The sequence below is a fragment of the Panthera leo genome, chromosome C1 (assembly GCF_018350215.1).
Source record: "Panthera leo isolate Ple1 chromosome C1, P.leo_Ple1_pat1.1, whole genome shotgun sequence".
Taxonomy (NCBI): Eukaryota; Metazoa; Chordata; class Mammalia; order Carnivora; family Felidae; genus Panthera; species Panthera leo.
This window is the reverse complement of record NC_056686.1, coordinates 187539631-187560678: the sequence shown is the minus strand read 5'-3', so window position 1 is coordinate 187560678 and position 21048 is coordinate 187539631. Positions and strand designations below refer to the sequence as shown.

At 36.0% G+C, this 21048-nt stretch overlaps 1 protein-coding gene across 3 annotated transcripts in view; it reads right to left on the bottom strand.

Moving 5' to 3' along the window:
- FAM117B (family with sequence similarity 117 member B) overlaps positions 1 to 21048 on the bottom strand; it is a 94341-nt gene that overhangs the window by 8300 nt on the left and 64993 nt on the right. For all 3 annotated transcript variants that reach the window (XM_042949763.1, XM_042949764.1, XM_042949766.1), the window contains exons 3-7: positions 17701 to 17793; positions 16610 to 16723; positions 5331 to 5474; positions 3794 to 4019; positions 1627 to 1747 (exon numbers count right to left, since the gene is read on the bottom strand). In XM_042949763.1, the coding sequence (XP_042805697.1) occupies positions 1627 to 1747; positions 3794 to 4019; positions 5331 to 5474; positions 16610 to 16723; positions 17701 to 17793 (698 nt within the window). The remainder of the gene's footprint in view (positions 1 to 1626; positions 1748 to 3793; positions 4020 to 5330; positions 5475 to 16609; positions 16724 to 17700; positions 17794 to 21048) is intronic.

Here is a 21048-nt window from a genome sequence, read left to right as displayed (position 1 = left end):
CCCAGGCATCCCTTAAGAACTCTCATGGGAAAGTCTAAGCCAGCATCTGCAAATTGGGCATAAAAAGTATGAGGTATTTGTCAGACATGTATAGTCCAGGTCCTATCTCCACATTTAGGCATTAGGCCTAGGATGGGGCCTGGGAATCTGCAGTTTCAACTACTACTCCAGATGATTATGATTCAGGGAGTCCATGAAACAGATCTGGAGAATTCTACTTAAATTTTCAATTTGCTACAGTCAAGCTTTTAGAATGACAGTGACACAGCAGTTGCTAAAACAGAGTTTTCAATTACTGTCACAAAAGCAGATAGGAGACTGAGAGCTGGGATTTCCTAGCATAGAAATTAAGGGGATTCAAAAACAATGCTCTTTGTGTGGCAAAATTATTCAGAATTTAGATTAAAGGAAGCAGTGACAGGAGGAGCATACAGAGGAACAAAAGGATGCCATATTCCAAAATAATTCCAAGATGTTTATAATGGGGGAAAAAGATAAATTACATTGAGTCAGACAAGGTTGGACAATCTTCACACTGTGTTCCAGGTTTCATAAGTGAGAAAAAGCCAGAAGGCTGACTCTTATACATGCAGCCATAGTGAGACTGGAAGGTGAGGGCTAAGAACTACCAGCACATCCCCAAATAATGTTCATCACCTAATTTGCTATCTCACACACACCAACCATCCTATAGCCATCACTCACAAAGCAAGAAGCCATGAAAATATGAAGGCTACAATACCTTTTGAGACTCTGAGTCTAAAATTGCAGTGCTTGACTAAAGTACCAGCCAACCGAAATATAAGAGATCACATACCAATAGTACTAGATACTGCTTAAAATCCTGCCTGCTTCTTATGTTAGCTTTATCACAGGAACAGGAGTCTGTTACTATAATAGTAGCAGAATTGTTTCCTATACTGGCAGACAAAATATTTCTAATAATTTTTAAAGAATTAGAGACCAAAAGTACATAAAAACTGAAAGGAATTCAACCCTTAAAAGAAGGAAGACATACTAGGTGAGAGCCATGGTCCACCTTGAATAAATATACCGCTTAATTCAATGTGTGATGTTGACTGTATACAGGTTCAAAAGTAACAGCCACAGATGACACACTGGAGACAACAGAGGAAATGTGAAAAACAACTGGGTATCAGTTGATATTAAAGCATTACTGTTAATTTCGTTTGATGTGATAATGGTACTGTAGTTATATAGGAGTACTATGGTTACTTTTAGGAAACAATATTAAATTGTACTTAAGTATAATGATGTCTGCAACTTACTTCCAAACACTTTAGCAAAAACTACCACCACCACACACAGACAAAGCACATATAACATAATGTTAACTAGAGTCTATGCTGTGGATACATGGGTGATCACTGTACTATTCTTCAACTTATTTGAAAATTCTCATATGGACTCTTAAAAACTGAGAACAAACTGAGGGTTGATGGGGGGTGGGAGGGAGGGGAGGGTGGGTGATGGGTATTGAGGAGTGCACCTTTTGGGATGAGCACTGGGTGTTGTATGGAAACCAATTTGACAATAAATTTCATATATTGAAAGAAAAAAAAAAAAGAAAATTCTCATATGAAAAGTTATTTGAGGGGTACTTACGAGCATTCCTCAAAGACTTTGACCCTTTCACAGCCCTCAGGAGGTTCCCTTTTGAACATATAACTGTTGTTAGGTTTTGGTGAAGTTGCATATTTGGGCAAAGGAGAGTTGTTCCCATTCTCTGCAAAAAATGGCAGGCTGGATTACTAACAAACACTACCACATAAATGCAGTCATACTAAATTGAATTGTTCATGACATTCCCCCACACCATGAACTACTTGAGGGTAGGAACAGTGTTTTATCATCAACATCATCCCTCAAGATCTAATACAATACCAGGTAAAGAGGAGATAATTAATGTTTGTTAAATCCATAAAACAAAAAATTTTTCTTTTCCACTTACAAGTACTATAGCTTAAGCCTGTATCACTTAATCCACGGCACTGAATACTGATCTATCTTGCCCCCTTATTTCTTATACACCCAGCAGAGACTCATATGCCACTTCCTTACTTCCCAGTACATGTAACTGCGGTGGCTCTTCACTGGTTGCTTATCACTCACTCTTAGCTTGCCCTTCAGAATTTCTCGATTTCTCTGCTCCTCTGGTTACAATCTCTGCTCCACTTAGTTAGGAGCCATCTGTGCACTATACACCAAAGACTTCCTCGGGCCTATGAACTTCTCCATACCTAAGAGGTCCATCTCTGTTCATGTGCCAAAACTTTCTAGCTCAAAGTTTTGAAATCCTTTCAAATTAACCTTATCAAAGTGAATGCTTCTTTACTCTGGTATTCCTGTTCAATGTTGATGTCCTCAGTTTATACTTTAAAAATTCTTGATATGTTACCTAAGTGTTCTAAAACTTTCGGTTTGTGTCAACTAAGCTATAAATTTTTTGCTGGCAGTAGCACTGTGGTTCTATTTTCTTATAAAAGAAATTTCTTAAAAAAAAAAAACTTTGTCTTAAAGTCAAAATATAGCATTACACAAAATTCATGAGGTTCCTACTTATTACTGAAGTAAAAGTAGAAAGTATGAGCCCTGAGTACCAGGAGCCATGCTAAATGGTTTACACTCACCACTCCTTTTAATTCTAAAAGTACAGATAGTAGTTAAAATGCAGATTCCTGATAAGAAACACACGGCCCAACCAAAAGATTTAATTCAGTTTCAGATTTAGATGCACACTGGAGTCACCTGGGAGCATCAAACACTCCCAGTACCTGTATTCTACACCCCCAGGGGCTGTAATTTAATTGCTCCAGGGTGTTTGCCTAGAATAACTATATATTACTTAACCTAGAAGCTGGCAAAATGGGTCCAAATAGTAACACTTACAATTGCTTATGGCTTTAATTGACTTCTTTGGGAAATCTTATGTTCTTTGCACTTGTTACAGTCTCAATAATTTAGGGAATTGATAGTAATAGCCAACTGTAACATTTTAGGAACATTCAACACACTGTGATTAATAGCTTCTAAATAAATGACTGCTGAACTGAGCTGCAGAATTTACAAATATATTATTGCTCTCAAGTACACACAGTAACTTGGGTTAGGCTAACAAAATATTGCCCTGATAGAGACAGAAGAAAGGTCATAGTTGTTTTAAAAAGTAAGAACATTAGAAATTAATATTCAAATAGCTTATGTCTCCAAGTTATTTTTAAGTTGCACAAGTAGTTCAATACTGTAAGGAAGCCCTCCAACATTTTACTGTAGGCTTGCCTTCAATACTCATTTTGCATTGACATAAATCAGCCTAATTCTTGTTAGAAATTTCACAAAATCAGATTCTTAAAAAAAAACAAACAAACACTAATTTGAAGGTTTCAAGTTCAATTAAAAATAGTAAGGTAGTAAAAACAAGACAACTAAGGCAAGAGAAAACAAAGTGCTTTTTCAGGACCAATGTTCATTTATACCAAAAAGAATGTTTCTCAGTAATAAGAGACTTGAATTAACAAGTAGAGAAAAGGAAAAAAAAAAAGGTACAAAAATAAAAGCCCATACACCCACCCAACCAGACCATCTCTTGAGCACCACGGTAAAACCTACTGTTGTATACTCTAATTTTTAAAAATCTATGTTATGAACGTATGTCAAAGTAATTACCTTAGTAGCCTTAAGTGTGTATGTTCTACTAGAAAATGAATAGAATGAATGATAAAATAGCTGGTGTTCATTTATCATCTGGCAACAAATTCCTCCTTCATTGTACCTTTATCCCTGGGATCAACAAGCAGGTCATCAGCTGAACAAGGGCTCTCTTCGCTACCTTCATTTGAGATGGTGAGGAAGGATGTGGGGGACACAGACTGAGAGCGGCTGCTGTTGTTGCTTCCCCTGTCTGCCCCACCAGGGGTCTGCGTGTCGATGCTGCGTGTGCTGCTGCTTCTCTGTACGAGGGGGGGAGGTGCACGATGGCCATCTGGAATATCTTGTGGCTGTTATAAAAATTTTTAAACATACATATATTTATCACTGATTTTGAAACTCACCAGAAATGCACCCAATATCAACCTTCCCCTATTGTTCCAGATCACTCACAGATCAGAAATGCCCTACTAGGTCTAGCAGGAAAAAAACCTTCGTGCTGCTCCATTAGTGACATCCCTATCTAATATGACTGCCCTACTAAACACTGAGCAGCATATACAAAGACTCTATATTCCCAGGGTTTGGTATATGACAGATGGCCAGTGCTTGATGAATGATAAACTGCAATGAATTAGTTATCTTGTAGTAAGTATTTTTTAAATCGTGAAGAATTGCCATGGTAAATGAGGAGAAATCTAGGTGTAACACCAGGTTCTATATTAGAAGAAAAGTTTATCCATTGTGTGAACTAGTAATACTTGATGACAGGTCCTGTTACCTTCTCCCTCTGCCCACTTCCCCCTGAAAGAGTTTTTCCAAAGAAACCTTCCTAAATGAGGGAAAGATTAATGGTAGCAATGCTAATTATAGGGGAACATCAAGGAGAACATTAAAAGGAAAGCTTGCATGGCTCACTTAGCAGGAAAACCAGCTCCCTGGTACACCTTTAGTTCATTTATCTTTATTATATCAGGGAGTTACTCCCATCATGCAGTATGGACAAGAGGGTGTGGGGGGTTGTGTTTTCTCTAAGCTTAACCAACCTTTAATATCAGGGAGAGGATCTTAAGCATCAATAAAAATAATACTGCAAACCCCCCAATTCCTCTTTCACTGAAGAATGAAAGCTTAAATATACTCTGTAACATGCTTTTCAATATAAACAGGAAACTTCCTGTGCCTTATAGATGAATCATTCTTATGTCTTATGCGGATAATAGGTAAACAGAAGTGTACTTCATGATGATAAAGTCAATCAAACAATAACTCACAAACAATAAGGAACAGGTAGATTCATGCTTATAAAGTTTCTAAAGTCCTATCCCTCCCTCCCCAACAAGTTTTAATCTAAACTTATGCTACATGGAGTTGTAACAAATGAGAAGTGTATACCTATCTAGTGATCTTTAAAGATAAGCAAAAAGCAGTTTCTGTTCAAGGATCCAAATTTAAGTCATTATCAGTTGTCTCTATGAGATGCAAGGAAATTAAAACTTTTCATTAACTTGCCAAGGTCAAAATTTTTCAAGAGATAAATTTTCATTCTCTTTCAATGAGAGGAAAGAAACCTAAGTACATACGGAAAATGAAATTGTAATTTTTAAAATAAATGGAACAGTTAATGTGGAAGGACAATTTTAAGATACAAGATTACTTACTATAAGTTGTTCTTCCTTTTCCCCAGTCTCTTTAATTATTATTTCAATCTCCTGATTCAATCCTTCCACACTATTTCGGAACCGGGAACCTGTTGATTTGGTGATGGGAATTACTGGAATAAGTGCACTCTTTGGAACAGGAGCCTGAAGAAAAAGTGGTGGAGAAGGGAGAAAAGGGCTTTAATACACCACCTTTCAATTCTTTAGTTTGAAGCATACTTTTAGTTGACATGAATAACCCTAAATATATATCAAAATTAAGTTTAGAGGCCTCACAAAAAGTTATGAGTAACCAAACATGCTCCTTGATAGACACAAAATATAATTTAAAGCCAAAATCCCAATCAAGGTAGAATTTCAGAAGTTAATTCACACCCATGAGGGACTGTAAAGAGAGGAGGTATAAAGGAAAATACTAAAAGAATGTCTATCTCAGAAGTTTTTTTATGACTGTAACTGAATTCAGATTTTGATGTTGTTTTTTATTTTTTGAGAGAGAGAACCACAGAGACACAGAGTGTGAGTGGGGGAGGGGCAGAGAGAGGGAGTCACAGAATCTGAAGCAGGCTCCAGGCTCTGAGCTGTCAGCGCAGAGCCTAACATGGGGCTCAAACTCACAAACCGTGAGATCATGACCTGAGACGAAGTCAGATGCTTAACCGACTGAGCCACCCAGGTGCCCTCAGAGTTCAGATTTTAGACAACGTAAAAGTCCTCTAGTGCCATAATTACCTATACTCGAGGAAAGGAATTTTTAAAAGGCAATTTATCAAAAAATATGTACACATTTTGGTTAGAAAAACAAAATCAGTGTCAAAGTCCACATATAATAGCAAGATTGTAGAAATGAGAATAATTTCCCTATGAAATTTATTTATACTTTCACTGTAATTATTTTATTACATTTTGTTAAGAAAATTATATAATTCATATTCTTCTTTTTCCACTGGCACATTATTGCTTTTGAAAAGAAATAACTGATTATATATAATTAAAGGATATTACACGGTTTCCTGACAAGATACTCAAAGTAAAATATGAATAAGAATTGTAAAGGTATCTGCTAAAGTTAACAGCAACAGTGTGCCAGAAGATCATCTTGTATACCGTCTTGCAGTCTAGTAAAGAAATGTGATTAACCCACCCTTCATTTAGAGGGGTTTCTTTGAAAAACCTCTCTTTCAGGGGAAGGTGGGCAAGGAGACAAAGGTAACAGGGCCTCCAATCATCACTAGTTTCCATTCAATGGATATATCCCTGTTCTGTGATATAGAACTTAGTGTTAAAGCTATATTTCTCCTCTTTTATTCCTGCTCACCTTTATAAATAAGATTTTTTTAGAAATAAGCATAATACAGGGGTGCCTGGGTGGCTCAGTCGGTTAAGCGTCTGACTTCAGCTCAGGTCACCACCATCTCACGGTCTGTGAGTTCGAGCCCCGCGTCGGACTCTGGGCTGATGGCTCAGAGCCTGGAGCCTGCTTCCAATTCTGTGTCTCCCTCTCTCTCTGCCCCTCCCCCGTTCATGCTCTGTCTCTGTCTCAAAAATAAATAAACGTTAAAAAAAAAAAAAAAAAAAGAAATAAGCATAATACATCAACAATCCTTGGAAAAGGCAAATTTCCATCCTTGGAAAATTTGTGAGAAAAAAGCTAAAGGGAAGCTTCAATCTGGAGTGGACAGAAAGAAAAGATGGAAGTGAAAAGGGAATAGCTAATATGAGAAGCTTGAGGGTATGAGGAGAAGATTGGGGAACAGAGGAATTAAAGGGGGGAAAATTAGAAGACATTATTAGAAGAAAATGATATTTGAAAAAGAATGTGAAAGGACAAGAAATTATTTTAAGAATAAAATACATAATAGGGAAAATACAAAATAAAAATTGTAGCTACTGTTTACTGAGCATCCATCCAGTGCGGGCCAGATACCACATGCCCTCTCACTTCGTTTTCGAGGTGGGCTGCAGTGGTTCCCCTGTTACATGTGAGAAAAGTAAGACTCTGGGGCCCAACAGTAAGCAATGAGGAAGTGCTGCTGCTTATCCATCTCCTTATTGCCACTTCTCAAAAGAGAGCCTAGAACAGACATGATGCTTATTCAACAAGGCTTGTACTATGAAGTGAATGTCTGTGTCCCCTTTCAAATTTCATACACTGAAGTTCTAACCCCAAAGTGGCTATTATTTGGAGAAGGGAGCTGTAAGGAAGTAAATTTTGAGGTTACATAAGGATGGGGCCCCGGTCTAATATAAGGAAAGAAATAGTGAGGTGACAAGAAACGGACTCAGACTAAAGCAGTAAAGGGTTAAAAGAAATCTACAGCTCATGAGCATGGAGTTGAGAGCATATTAGAACATTTCTGTCACGCACTCATCCTACCTATGCTTGGACTCATCCTGTGTCAGGAAACAATGGCAGAGAACTGGTACAGACTAGGAAAAATCTCAGGAGTTAGTATATATATAACAAACTCAACTCTGAGCTTAATTTTCTCTTCTAAATGTCACAAAACAAACAACAGCTTGCACTGGATGCCATTTTCAGGCTGCTTTCAGACATGCATTTGGTTTATAACTGTTAAGTTACAGAAATGAAGGAGACTAGAAGAGGAGGATGCTCTGACAAGGTTGTTACAAAATGCTGACCTTTTTGGATTTTATAACCATAAATATCTTAAGAACAGAAAGCTTAAGGTTTCTGGCTGTTATGTTGGGAAATGCACATACAGAGAAACCTGCCAGTGTAATAACTAACAGTACATCTGGTTAATGCTTTTCAAGGTAGCAAAGAAGTCATACTCTACACATCTGGTAAGAAGTTTTTCTCAAAAAAAAAAAAAAAGTTTTTCTCAAATATAATCTAAACTGCAGCAAGTATTTATCAACAGTTTAGTCTAATTAAAGCAAAGGAAAGAAAATAAGGAACAGAAAACTGCCACTTCCCTAAGGTCAACACAGCATTTTAGGTAAACGAAGAGAAGGTTCAACTATAATTAAATAAACTAGTTATATGATAATCCACTAAAGTTGTCGGGGATTTTCCTCATTAAACACACATTCCTTACATAAGCTATATTCTAAAATATCTAAAAATTAAAAAAATTATTATACTTAAATTTTCATGCTTCAAATTTCAAGGACTCAAGGAAGTTTATGTGCATGTGCATATAATTTATTTTTCCCATATCTATAGAATAGGTTCTGTAACAAAATTTGTTTCTAAATATAAATCAGTCTATGCAAGCGTAAGTGGTTTATCATACTGAGAGGTCATCTTCAGACAGCTCTCAAATATTAAAATTTCTTCACTGTACTAAGGTAAAATCTATCTCTCCTAAGATCTGTCCTTTGGAAATGTCAAAAACAAGGATCTCCTCTATCTTCTCAACTTTTGTTTCTTTTTCTTCAAAGCAGATATTTTTCTATCAATTAAGTGTTTTAAGGAGATGAACCAGCACATTAAAGTTTTAGTTTTCCATTTTCATTCTTCATATGTCTATGTACATTACCATTTAAAGATCAAATTCTGCCTAAAAACTGAGAGTCTGCCAAGAAAGAAAGACGACCAAGAGGTTTGGCCAATACTGAATCTTCTAAGATGAATCTACATTATAACTTAAATACCTGTTTCAAAGTGTGGGGATAAGACTGTGTACAAGTCAGGAAAGATGGGAAGAATACCCACTGAAGCAGTAGCTGAATAGGGAAAAGAAATACAGAGTTGAATTTTCAAAGGAAAAAAATAGAAAAAGATCTGTTCAGTAACTCAACAGAGACCTCTGAGAGAAATATGTGCCAGAATGTAACAAATATGAGCCTAATATAACAAAAGGGATGGGAAAACTGATGTTTGGAATGGTAAAAAAAAAAAAAAAATTAGAATGAATCAGAAAAAAACCCTTTCCTATCTTAAGAGCTTTTGATTTGGAGCCTCCACGTGCCCTTGATGTCTCCTGTTCTGTCGACATAAATGTAGTTCTGTCCTCTCATCTGGTATCCATCTCTTAGATCTTTTAAGCTGCAGTTATACTCTCTAATAAAGGACGCAGCAGAAGTACCTACTCTTTTGATTTCTAAGTGGTAAAATTTTTAAAAATTTAAGAATACCAATCATGTCCTAGACTGCCATATCAAGATTCTAGTGCAGAGCAGCAATTTTTATTTTTAAAGTGCAATGCCCTTCATTCCTCAGATGAAAATAGGTTTTTTCCTTTCCTTTTTTTTTTTTTTTTTAATATTTTTGAGAGAGAAGGAAAGAGAGAGCAGGAGAGGAGCAGAGAGAGAGGGGGACAAAGTTTCTAAAGTGGGCTCTGTGCTGACAGGAGAAGAGTCTAATACAGGGCTTGAACTCAGAAACTGCAAGATCACAAGGTGAGACGAATTTGGACACTTAACTGACTGAGCCTCCTAGGCACCCCAGTTTTTTCCTTTTCTTCTTCACTATCACTTTGCTCTCAAACCCTCATAGGGTGCTACAAAACTATAGTGTTCCCAGCTCATATGAAGAAATAAGAAAATCCTACGGGAGGGCTTTCTTGCTTGAGGCTAAACCAAACAGAAAACACCTGCATGATTTTTTAATTCTCACCTCTAAAGTAGTTTATGTGGCTGTGAAGATGCTGGCATCTCCCATTCTCCTGTTACTAACATTTAATTCTAATCCCCAAACAGTTCTGAAATGTGTTGGGTATATTTTGTAATGGGAGTATTCCTTGAAATACTCCTTAAAAATATGACATTATAAGCATCTAAAGGCTTTGTCAATTTTGGAAACCAGGGACATGTGAAAGATTCTAAGAAACTTGCCAGAATTTATTCTTCATAACAAATAATCACCCCCCAAAGAACCACTCAAAAAAGTATGTGAGAATTCTTTTCTAACTATAATAAATTCATTGTAAGCCCAAGGAAAAGACCTTTTGTTAACTAGTGGTTGTAGACTATACTACTATCAGAAGAGCAATACTGTTCCCCTGATTGTTAAGGAATACTAAAGGAATTTCCCTAGAAGTAATCTACATATCATGAAATACAAAGAAAACATTTTAATAACTTGGAAAGTCTATCAAGAGAAAAATCAAAGAGGGACCCCTGGATGATTCAGTTGGTTAAGCATCCAAGTCCTGATTTCGGCTCAGGTCATGATCTCACATGAAGTCCTGAGATCAAGCCCTGTGTTGGACTCCACGCTGAGTGTGGAGCCTGAAGATTCTCTCTTCCTTTGTACCTCCTCCACTTGCACCCTCCCCCCCCACAACCCCAAAAAAAGAGAAAGTTCCAAGATCCCTCCCCTACAATATTCAGATTTCCTAACCAAATAATGGAAAATCTATCGCCAGAAAAGGAAAAATGCAGAAAAAGCTTTAAGCACACACTGGACCCAACTAAATGGCAAATATTTGAGAAATGCTCTATAGAATTGGAAATATTAAAAATGTTCCTGAAGCAGTTGTAGTAACATAAATATTTTTCCATGTTAAATAGGAAAAAAAAACAATATAAAAAATAAGATATGGTATGATCTCAAAAAGGAACACAAAGGAAAAAAGAAAATTATCTTCAGAATGAGACTCGATGCTTTTTTTCTATTTATTTTAATAACACTTTTAAGATATAATTTTTCTTTAAAAAAATATTTATTTATTTACTTTGAGAGAGAAAGGGAAAGAGAGAGGGAGAGAGAGAATCCCAAGCAAGCTCCATGCTGTCAGCACGGAGCCCAACACAGGGCTCAATCTCACAAATCGTTAGATCATGACCTGAGCCTAAATCAAGAGTCGGATGCTTAACCAACTGAGTTACCCAGGTGTCCCTAAAATATTTTTCTATTTGATATTTTTTCATTTCTAAAATTTCTGTGATAAGCATATAAATACTTTTTTTTAATAATCTGCTTCTGGGAAGCTTTTTTAAAAAAAGGTTTCTTTTGAGAGACAGAATGCATGTGTATGTGTTGGGGGGGGGAGGGGCAGAGATGGGGAGAGAGAGAATCCCAAGCAGGCTCCAAACTTTCAGCACAGAGCCTGATGCAGGGCTCAGCCTCATGACCCTGAGATCATGACTTGGGCCAAATCAAGAGTTGGATGCTTAAGCACCAAGGCACCCCATATACAAATACTTTTAATGATAAAAACTTGGGCCACCTGGCTGGCTCAGTTAGTAGAGTATGTGACTCTTGACCCTGGGGTTGTGAGTTGGAGCCCCATGTTGGGTACAGAGATTACTTTAAAAAAAAAAAAATTAATAATAATAATAATAATAATAATAATAAATGAAAATAAAATATAGCCCAAAATTTAAAAAGATAACATAAAAGCTTTAAAAATAAGTTTGATATTAAATTGGCACAACTGGTTTACTTCTTTTATATTAGATCCTACCTCAAATGACCTAAGATTTACTGAGCAATTATCAAGTGCCAAGAATTGCATTAAGTGTTTTATAATATTCTATCCCATTTAAACCTTAGAACAACACAATAAGTAATATTATAATACAAAGAACCTGATGAACCTCATACAGTTAACAAGTGGCAGAATCATATCTAACCTAGAGTATGACCTCAGAGCACCTGTACTTATATTCTATACTGTTAGATGACCTCCTGGTTTACTTTTTGGTTTTTACCATCTAATCTGTTATTTCCAGACAATTAAATTTGTATTTTATATATCTGTTTTTAATGTTAGTAGATATTTTTTATAAGAGCTTATTGAAATTCACAATACCTACCACTCACCCAATTAAAGTGTACAACTTTTGTTTTAATGATTACTGAACAGAGTTGTACAACCATTACAATAAATTTTAGAAGCACACTAATTAAAAAAAAAAAACAAACAAAACCGTCCCTTATTAGAATTCACTCTATTTCCCCCCAACTCTGCCAGCAATTGGCAACCACCAATCTATAATCTGTCTCTACAGGTCTGCCTATTCTGGACATTTTAGTGGAATCATATAATATGTGTCTTTTTGTATTTGGCTTCTTTCACTTAGCATAATGTTTTCAAGGTTCCTCCATACTGTGGCACATATCAGTACTCCCTTTTCATGACTGAATAATATTCCATTGTATGGATATACTACATGTTATTTATCCAATCATTGGCTGATGAACATCTGGGTTGTTTCCAAATTTTGTGAACCATGTTGCTATGAACATTTATTTGTGTACAAGTTTTTATGTGAACATATGTTTTCAATTCTCTCAGATACATACTTTGGAGAGAAAGAGCGGAGTCATATGGCAACCCTAATGTTTAGCCTTTTGAGAAACTGCCAGACTATTTTCCAAAGTGGCTGCACTTTACATTCCTATCAGCAAAAGATAGGCAAGCGTTCTAATGTGTCCACATCCTAACACTTAGCTACCTTTTCTTTTTCAGCCATCCTTATGAGTATAAAGTAGTACCTCACTGGAATTTTTTACTGCATTTCCCTATGGTCGGGAATAATGGTTAGCATCTTGTTCATGTGCATAGTGGCTATTTGTATATCTCCTTTGGAGAACTCTCTATTAAGATCCTTTGCCCATTAAAAAATAATTTTTTTTTAATCTTTATTTTTGAGAGAGAGACACAGTGTGAGCAAGGGAGGAGCAGAGAGAGAGAGGGGGAGACACAGAATCTGAAGCAGGCTCCAGGCTCCAAGCTGTGAGTACAGAGCCTGACATGAGGCTTGAACCCACGAACCACAAGATCATGACCTGAGCTGAAGTCAGATGCTTAACGGACTGAGCCACCCAGGCGCCCTGATCCTTTCCCATTGGGTTATCTTTTTATTACTGAGCCACAAGAGTTCTTTATAGATTCCAGATGCAAGTGCTTTATCAAATAATGTGACTTGTAAGTACCTTCTATTTTGTTGGTTGTATTTTCACTTTTTTGGTGGTGTCCTTTAAAGCACAAATGTTTTTAATTTTTATAAAATCCAATTTACCTACTTTTTTTCTTTTGTTGCTTGTGCTTTTGGTGTCATATCTAACAAACCATTGCCTAATCTAACCCTACATTTATGCCTATGTTCTCATCTAAGAGCTTTTAGTTTTAACTCTTCCATTTAGGCCTTTGATCCATTTTAAATCACTTTTGTACATGAGTGTGAGGTTAATGGATATATATATTTTTTTTAATGTTTGTTTTAGAGAGAGAGAGAGAGAGAGAGAGAGAGAGAGAGAGAGCGAGCACGAACAGGGAAGGGGCGGAGAGAGACCGAGACATAGGCTCCAGGTTCCAAACTGTCAGCATACAGCCTGACTCAGGGCTTGAATTCATGAACTGTGAGATCATGACCTGAGCTGAAGTCAGGCGCTTAACCCACTGAGCCACCGCTCCTTGAAGGATATATTTTTAAAAGTCATGTTTTAAAGGCTAGAATTGGCATTACCCTTTTACTCTTATCTCTCCATTGTTACCATCTCATTCAATCATCAGCTAACATAGTTTAAAAAATTCAGACTCTGAAGTCAAATTGCCTGGGGGTTAGAATACTAGCTCTAACCTAGATTCATATGACCTAGGACAAAAAACCTAAATTCTCTGGGCCTCAATAGTAATAAGCCTTACCTCAAAGATGAGGATTAAGTGCTAGTAATACACACAAAAGCTAAATAAAGTGTTTGCCATATAGTAAGCACTTAATAGACTTCAATTATTATTACTTTGTAAATATCATTCAGGTTTGGCCATTCTCTCCAACTCCATAGCTCCTATCTTATTTTAGACCACTGTCATTTCTTACCTGGATTACAAACCCTATTCTTAAATGGTTTTCCTGCCTCTAATCTTGTCCTCTTCCAAATTCATTCTCTACTCCAAACTCATAATGACCACTCTAAAACCAATCCCCCGTGTTAAAAAAAATAGTTCTGGGGTGCCTCTAGGACAAAGTCCAAACTTCTTAACAACTGAGACATGAAGACTTTCAAATCTGGCTGCTATTTAACTCTCTAGCCTAACCTCTTACTATTACTCCTACCTGGAGCCACGATTTCTTCCACCTCTAGAAGAATGACTAAATCAGCTTTCAGGTATCCACCTAGATACCACATTCTCTGAGAGGCCTTTATAGATGGCTCCAGAACCAACCCAAGGATAAATACCCCTTCTATAACAGTGTAAAACTCTGCCGAACACTATCAATACATTCATCACACTGTATAATAACTGTTTACTTATATCTATCTGAGACTTGGTGGGGTGCAAGCCCCAATATTTCATTTATCATTGTATCCCCTAATGAGTACTACAGTATGAGCCATAGGATAGATATTGTGCAGACAGAGCAACGACCTCAAAAGTACACAATCTCTAAGTGGTACTTTTCTCCACTAGAGAGAGAACCTACTAAAACTAAGCCATACCCATAACTTAGTATTTTCATGCTAATAGTATGAAAGTTTCAATTAAACACGAATACCACTGTTGTAGTTATCATGATGCATGTGTTTGATCTCTGGCTGGCTATTAACAAAAAAAAAAAAAAGTCAAGTTGTCAAGATGTTTGGTGTGCCAAGTGTACAAAACTCAAATTACATAAATTTATTTTTCAAGTTACCCTATTTTCTAGTCCTTATCTTCTCTGAAAAGAGAGGTTTTCAAGTTAAACATGAACTTTGTGCAAGCTCCAATAATGTTAAGCAAATTCAACTTACAAGGGGGGGAAAAAAAGAAAATTCTGGATAATTTACTACCTTAATTGCTGATTTTAATGCAACTTTAAAAAAGTCACTTCACAGGCACCTGGTGACTCAGTCAGCTAAGAATCTAACTTTTGATTTTGGTTCACGTCATGATCTCACAGTTTGTGGGATCGAGTCCTATGTCGGGCTCTTCGCTAACAGCATGGAACCTGCTTGGGATTCTCACTCTCCCTCTTCTCCACATGCACTCTCTTTCTCTCTCTGTCAAAATAAATAATTTTTTTAAATCACTTCAAAAACTGATAAACTCCTAAAATCTGTCACTTAATTCAATAAATTTCAACCTTAATCCTTATTCTACTTAGGAATAAAAATATGAGTGGAAATAAAAAGTGGCTTTATCTCTTAGAAATACATTACAAATTATTAATGGATAAATTAGAGGGAGTAAAAGGTTGGCAAATTCACCTGTAAAGCCACCTATAAATTCACCTATGAAGCTTCACTTTTGAAAGTGAAGGAGTGTGGTTTTTAATTAGTATTCCAACTTTGACAGTTATCAGTCTATTCAAATTTTTCATTTCTTATTTTGTCAATTTTACATTTTCTATTTCTCCAGACATAAATCCAGTTTGGTTATGTTTTTAAATGTATTAGTTTATATTCATATTTTATAATTAAAATACCTTATACATGGAAAAGAGCAATTAGAAACTACAACCAAACTATAAATTTGTGAAATTAAATTTGACCCATGTATTAACATTTAAGGGCAAAATTAATTTGAAAAAATATATATACCTCTATTTATACTTTCTAAATTTTTTTTAACGTTTATTCATCTTTGAGAGACAGAGACAGAGCAAGGGAAAGGGGCAGAGAGAGGGAGAAACAGAATCCGAAGCAGGCTCCAGGCTCTGAACTGTCAGCACAGAGCCCAACACAGGGCTCGAACTCACAAACTACAAGATCATGACCTGAGCCGAAGTCGGGATGCTCAACCTACTGAGCCACCCAGGCGCCCCTCTACTTATACTTTCTCTTGAAAAAATCCACATATACTTGGCAGTCATCAGAAGCTATCAACCTATAAAAAGGGTTGGCAAACTTTTTCTTGCTCTTTTTGCCAAGGGACCCAATCCAATTTTAATTCAGTTTAAGAGAAATGTTTCCTGGGTGAGCCACTGAAAGCAGTTCATAGAGTTCTATAAAGGAATCAAAGCAATTAAAGGTTTTCCCCCACTGAAAGACTTTATGAGATGTATCATCGTTATCTTCAATCTTTAGATGAAGAAACTGAAACTCAGAACAGACTGCTCATCCAGGGTCTGGTTCTATAGCCAATGCTTACCTCTCTATTATTTGGCCTCAATATACTGAATTGATAAAGACAAAATTATGGTAAATCAAAATAGGTAAGTAGCTAGGTCTCCTAAAAGTCAAATCACAGTTCACTAAAGGAAAATATCATTTTGTCAACTTAGTATCTTGAATTTTTTATGGAAGCTAATTCAGTATTTAATCACGGTTTCAAATATGCTTTTGGACATTTTTATCCTAATCAGTTACCTATAAAATAACATATCACCAGGAAAACAACAAATCCCTTATTTGGATTGTGTGGTATTTGGGCTCCTACCTGACACTGGTTAATAGCTGCATGGTTGCCATGGAATGGAGACTGTCTTTCTTTATCTCGATGATGTCGACTGCTGTGTTTACTTCTCTGCAATTGTTGGCGTAATTTTGCAATCTGAAAAGGGGAAAAATAAGAGTATCAGAGTTTTCCAAGATACACAAAATATATCCTTGCTTAGTAAGAACCAGTACAATTCAGCCTTAATAGATCTTTTGACCTTTAAAACCCTATCACAAAATCTGACTACACAAAATTTATATATATACACACATCCACATACACAAGTGTGCACTTATGTGCATCTCTCTTTTAGAGAGAAACAAAATTACATTCCAACACTGTTCGGAGCCTTCAAGCTTCCCAAATACTAAACCAATGAAGCTTTCAGCACTTAGAATAAATGAATTACATTATAGCTTTCACAAAGAATTTTAATGAAAATTATTCTCATTGTCCTAACAATGAGCCATATTTTATTTAGATTTAGATTTCTTTAAACGCCTAACCTTCAACAGCTCCAAAAATCAAACAGTATTTAAAAATCAATTCAAGCCATGAAATGTATTCACAGATACAATCTTTAAATAACAAACATAATTTCAATCAATATCCCATATTATTCCCTGACTGAATCTTTCTGTTGTATGTAAAGTGCAAATGTCGTAAGTGTAGGCACAGAAAATGGTAATCAGCATAGGACCATAACCAATTTGGTTTACTGGATTAATCAATTTCAGAAACACTACCATTAAATACAGAAATAATAAATGTGAATTTGTTGTATCACTATAATTTTATAAATCTGACACTTAGATTAACAGGTATGGACTCTCATTTAATAAGAAAAAAGACAAAGAAAAACAGATAATCTGTAAGTAATGTGTATATTTCCCCCATTCAAATCTCTATCCAATCAATGTAAGAACTGTTTCGTTATTTCTCAAGTAAACAAAACCAAAAACAAACAAACAAACACCCACACCAAACAAAACAATGCAAACAGACAAATCCTTGTTGCCCACAACTTCAAGGAACTACCCAGGGAAGAAATCAAACTTCCACACCCACTTCCTTGGGACCATTTTCCTGACCTCTTTAAGTTGATCTGTACTGCCCCATGATGCTGAACGCTTGTGAGACCCTTTCTTCTTTTCAGCATATTCTTCGGCCCATGCACTCTCTGTCTATAATGGGAAAAAGAAGGAAGGGGTATATTAACCATTTAACGATAATGTACACCACATCTGCAACAAAATGGATGGATCTTCAGGACATTATGCACAATCAATTAAGTCAGGTGAAGAAAGACAAATACTGAATGACCTCACATGTGAAATCTAAACCACACACTCAGAGAAAAAGAGATGAGATTTACGGTTATCAGAGACAGTAGGAGTTGGGGGAGGCACCTGAAGGGGAATTGGATGAAGGTGGTATAAAGGTACAAACTTCCAGCTATAAGATTAAGTACTGTGGAGGTAATATATAACATGATGGCTATAGTTAATACTGCTGTGTGATATATTTGAAAATTGCTAAAAGAGTAGATCCTTTTAAAAGTTCTCAGCGCAAGGAAAAAAAATTTGAATTATATGAGGTAATGGATATTAACTAAACTTACTTGGTAATCATTTCATAATATAAGAATTTCAAGTCATTATACTGTACAAAAACTTATACAGTATTGTGTATGTCAATTATATCTCAATAAACCTGAAAAATAATTTCATTTCTTAAAAAAGTATATATTTTTCTATTGTACAATGCATTCCCATTATAGAAAAATTAAGTACTAGAAATACTTAAAATAACACAATGACCCAAAATTCCTCCAGCACCAGTTGCTTTAATTATCATATTTTAGTTTATTTCCTTCATTTCTATTATTAACAAAAACTTAATTATTTTTACATAATGGTAAATATAGCATTTATTGAACAAATGCATACTAATAATAGCTAACATTCCTGTGATCTTATTATATGCTAGGCACTTTGCTATATGAAAGCATAGTGAAAGGTCTTCATAGTATCATCTGATTTAATACATACAAAAGTTCTACAAGTTCTGCAGACAAGGAAGCTTGGTAAATAGCCTAATGTCTCACAGCTAAGAAGTGGCAGAGCTAAGATATAACCTAAGACTCTGGAGTTCATAATCTTAACCTCTGTTCTATGTCTAGTCTTGCTTTAAATATCTGCAAAATTGGGGCGCCTGGCTGGCTCAGCTGGTTAAGCATCCAACATCCGCTCAGGTCATGATCTCACGGTTTGTGATTTCAAGGCTCATGTCAGGCTCTGTGCTGACAGCTCAGAGTCTGGAGCCTGCTTCGGATTCTGAGTCTCTCTCTCTCTGTTCTGCTCCTGCCCCACTCATGCTCTATCTCTCAATAAACTTTAAAAATTTTTTTAAAAACCTTTAAAATAAAAATAAATATCTGCAAACAGGGGCACCTGGGTAGCTCAGTTGGTTAAGCAACGACTCTTGGTTTCAACTCAGGTCATGATTTAGTACCACATTGGGCTCTCTGCCCCTGCCTCTCTGTCCCTCCCCTGCTCACTCTCTTTCAAAATAAATAAATAAATAAACTTAAAAACATTTAAAAATCTGCAAAGTGTAGCCTCAAAAATGTTAAATCCTTAGTGGTTATACAAAATCCAGAATTTAAAAATCAGAAAAAAAAATACAAATGAGTTCTCAGTACATAAAAATATGCACAATCTCTTCATCTAAACAGAACAACAAGGAATGACTTTGAATGACACACTGGACCAAGTGGACTCAACAGATATATTTGGAACATTTCATCCTAAAGCAGCAGAATATAAATTCTTCTCCAGTGTACATGGAATGTTCTCCAGAATAGATCACATACTGGGACACAAATTAGCCCTCAACAAGTACAAAAAGATCAAGATCATACCGTGCATATTTTCAGACCACAATACTGTAAAACTGAAATCAACCACAAGAAAAAATTTGAAAAGATAACAAATACTTGGAGACTGAAGAACATCCTACTAAAGAATGAATGGGCTAACCAAGAAGCTAAAGAGGAAATAAAAAGGTCATGGAAGCCAGACAAAATGATAATACCACAACCAAAAACATCTGAGACACAGGAAAGGCAGTCATAAGAGGGAAGTATATAGCAATCCAGGCCTTCCTAAAGAAGGAAGAAAGGTCTCAGATACACAACCTAACCTTACACCTTAAAGAGCTGGAAAAAAAACAGCAAATAAAACACAAAACCAGCAGAAGAGAGGATAATAAGGATTAGAGCGGAAATTAATGCTATTGAAACCAAAAAAACAGATCAATGAAACCAGAAGCTGGTTCTTTGAAAGAATCAACCAAATTGATAAACATTAGCCAGTTTGATCAAAAATAAAAAGGAAAGGACCCAAATAAATAAAATAAAGAATGAAAGAGGAGAGATCACAACCAACACAGCAGAAATAAAAACAATAATAAGAGAATACTATGAGCAATTATATGCCAATAAAATGGGCAATCTGGAAGAAATAGACAAATTCCAGAAACATTCCTACCAAACTGAAACAGAAAGAAATAGGAAATTTGAACAGACCCATAACCAGTAAAAAAAAAAAAAAAAAAAAAAAAAAAAAAATTGAATTAGTAATCAAAATCTCCCAAAAAACAAGAATCCAGAGCCAGATGGCTTTCCAGGGGAATTCTACCAACCATTTAAGGAAGAGTTAACACCTACTCTCTTGAAGGTGTTCTGAAAATAGAAATGGAAGGAAAACTTCCAAACTCTTTCTATGAAGCCAGCATTACCTTGATTCCAAAAGCAGACAGAGACCCCACTAAAAAGGAGAACTACAGACCAATTTCCCTGATGAACATGGATGCAAAAATCCTCAACAACATATTACCCAACCGGATCCAACAATATATTAAAAAAAATTATTCACCACGACCAAGTGGGATTTTATACCTGGGATGCAGGGCTGCTTCAATATCTGCCAAACAATCAATGTGATTCATCACATCAATAAAAGAAAGGACAAGAACCATATGATCCTCCCAATAGATGCAGAGAAAGCATTTGACAAAATACAGCATCCTTTCTTGATAAAAACCCTCAAGAAAGGAGGGATAGAAGGAGCATACCTCGAGATCATAAAAGCCATGTATGAACGACCCAATGCTAATATCATCCTCAGTGAGGAAAAACTGAGAGCTTTCCCCCTAAGGTCAGGAACAAGACAGGGATGGCCACTCTTGCCACTGTTATTCAACATACTATTGGAAGTCTTAGCCTCTGCAATCAGACAACACAAAGAAATAAAAGGCATCCACATCAGCCAGGAGGAGGTTCAAACTTTCACTCTTCACAGATGACATGACACTCTATATGGAAAACCCAAAATATTCCACCAAAAACTGCTAGAACTGATCCATGAATTCAGCAA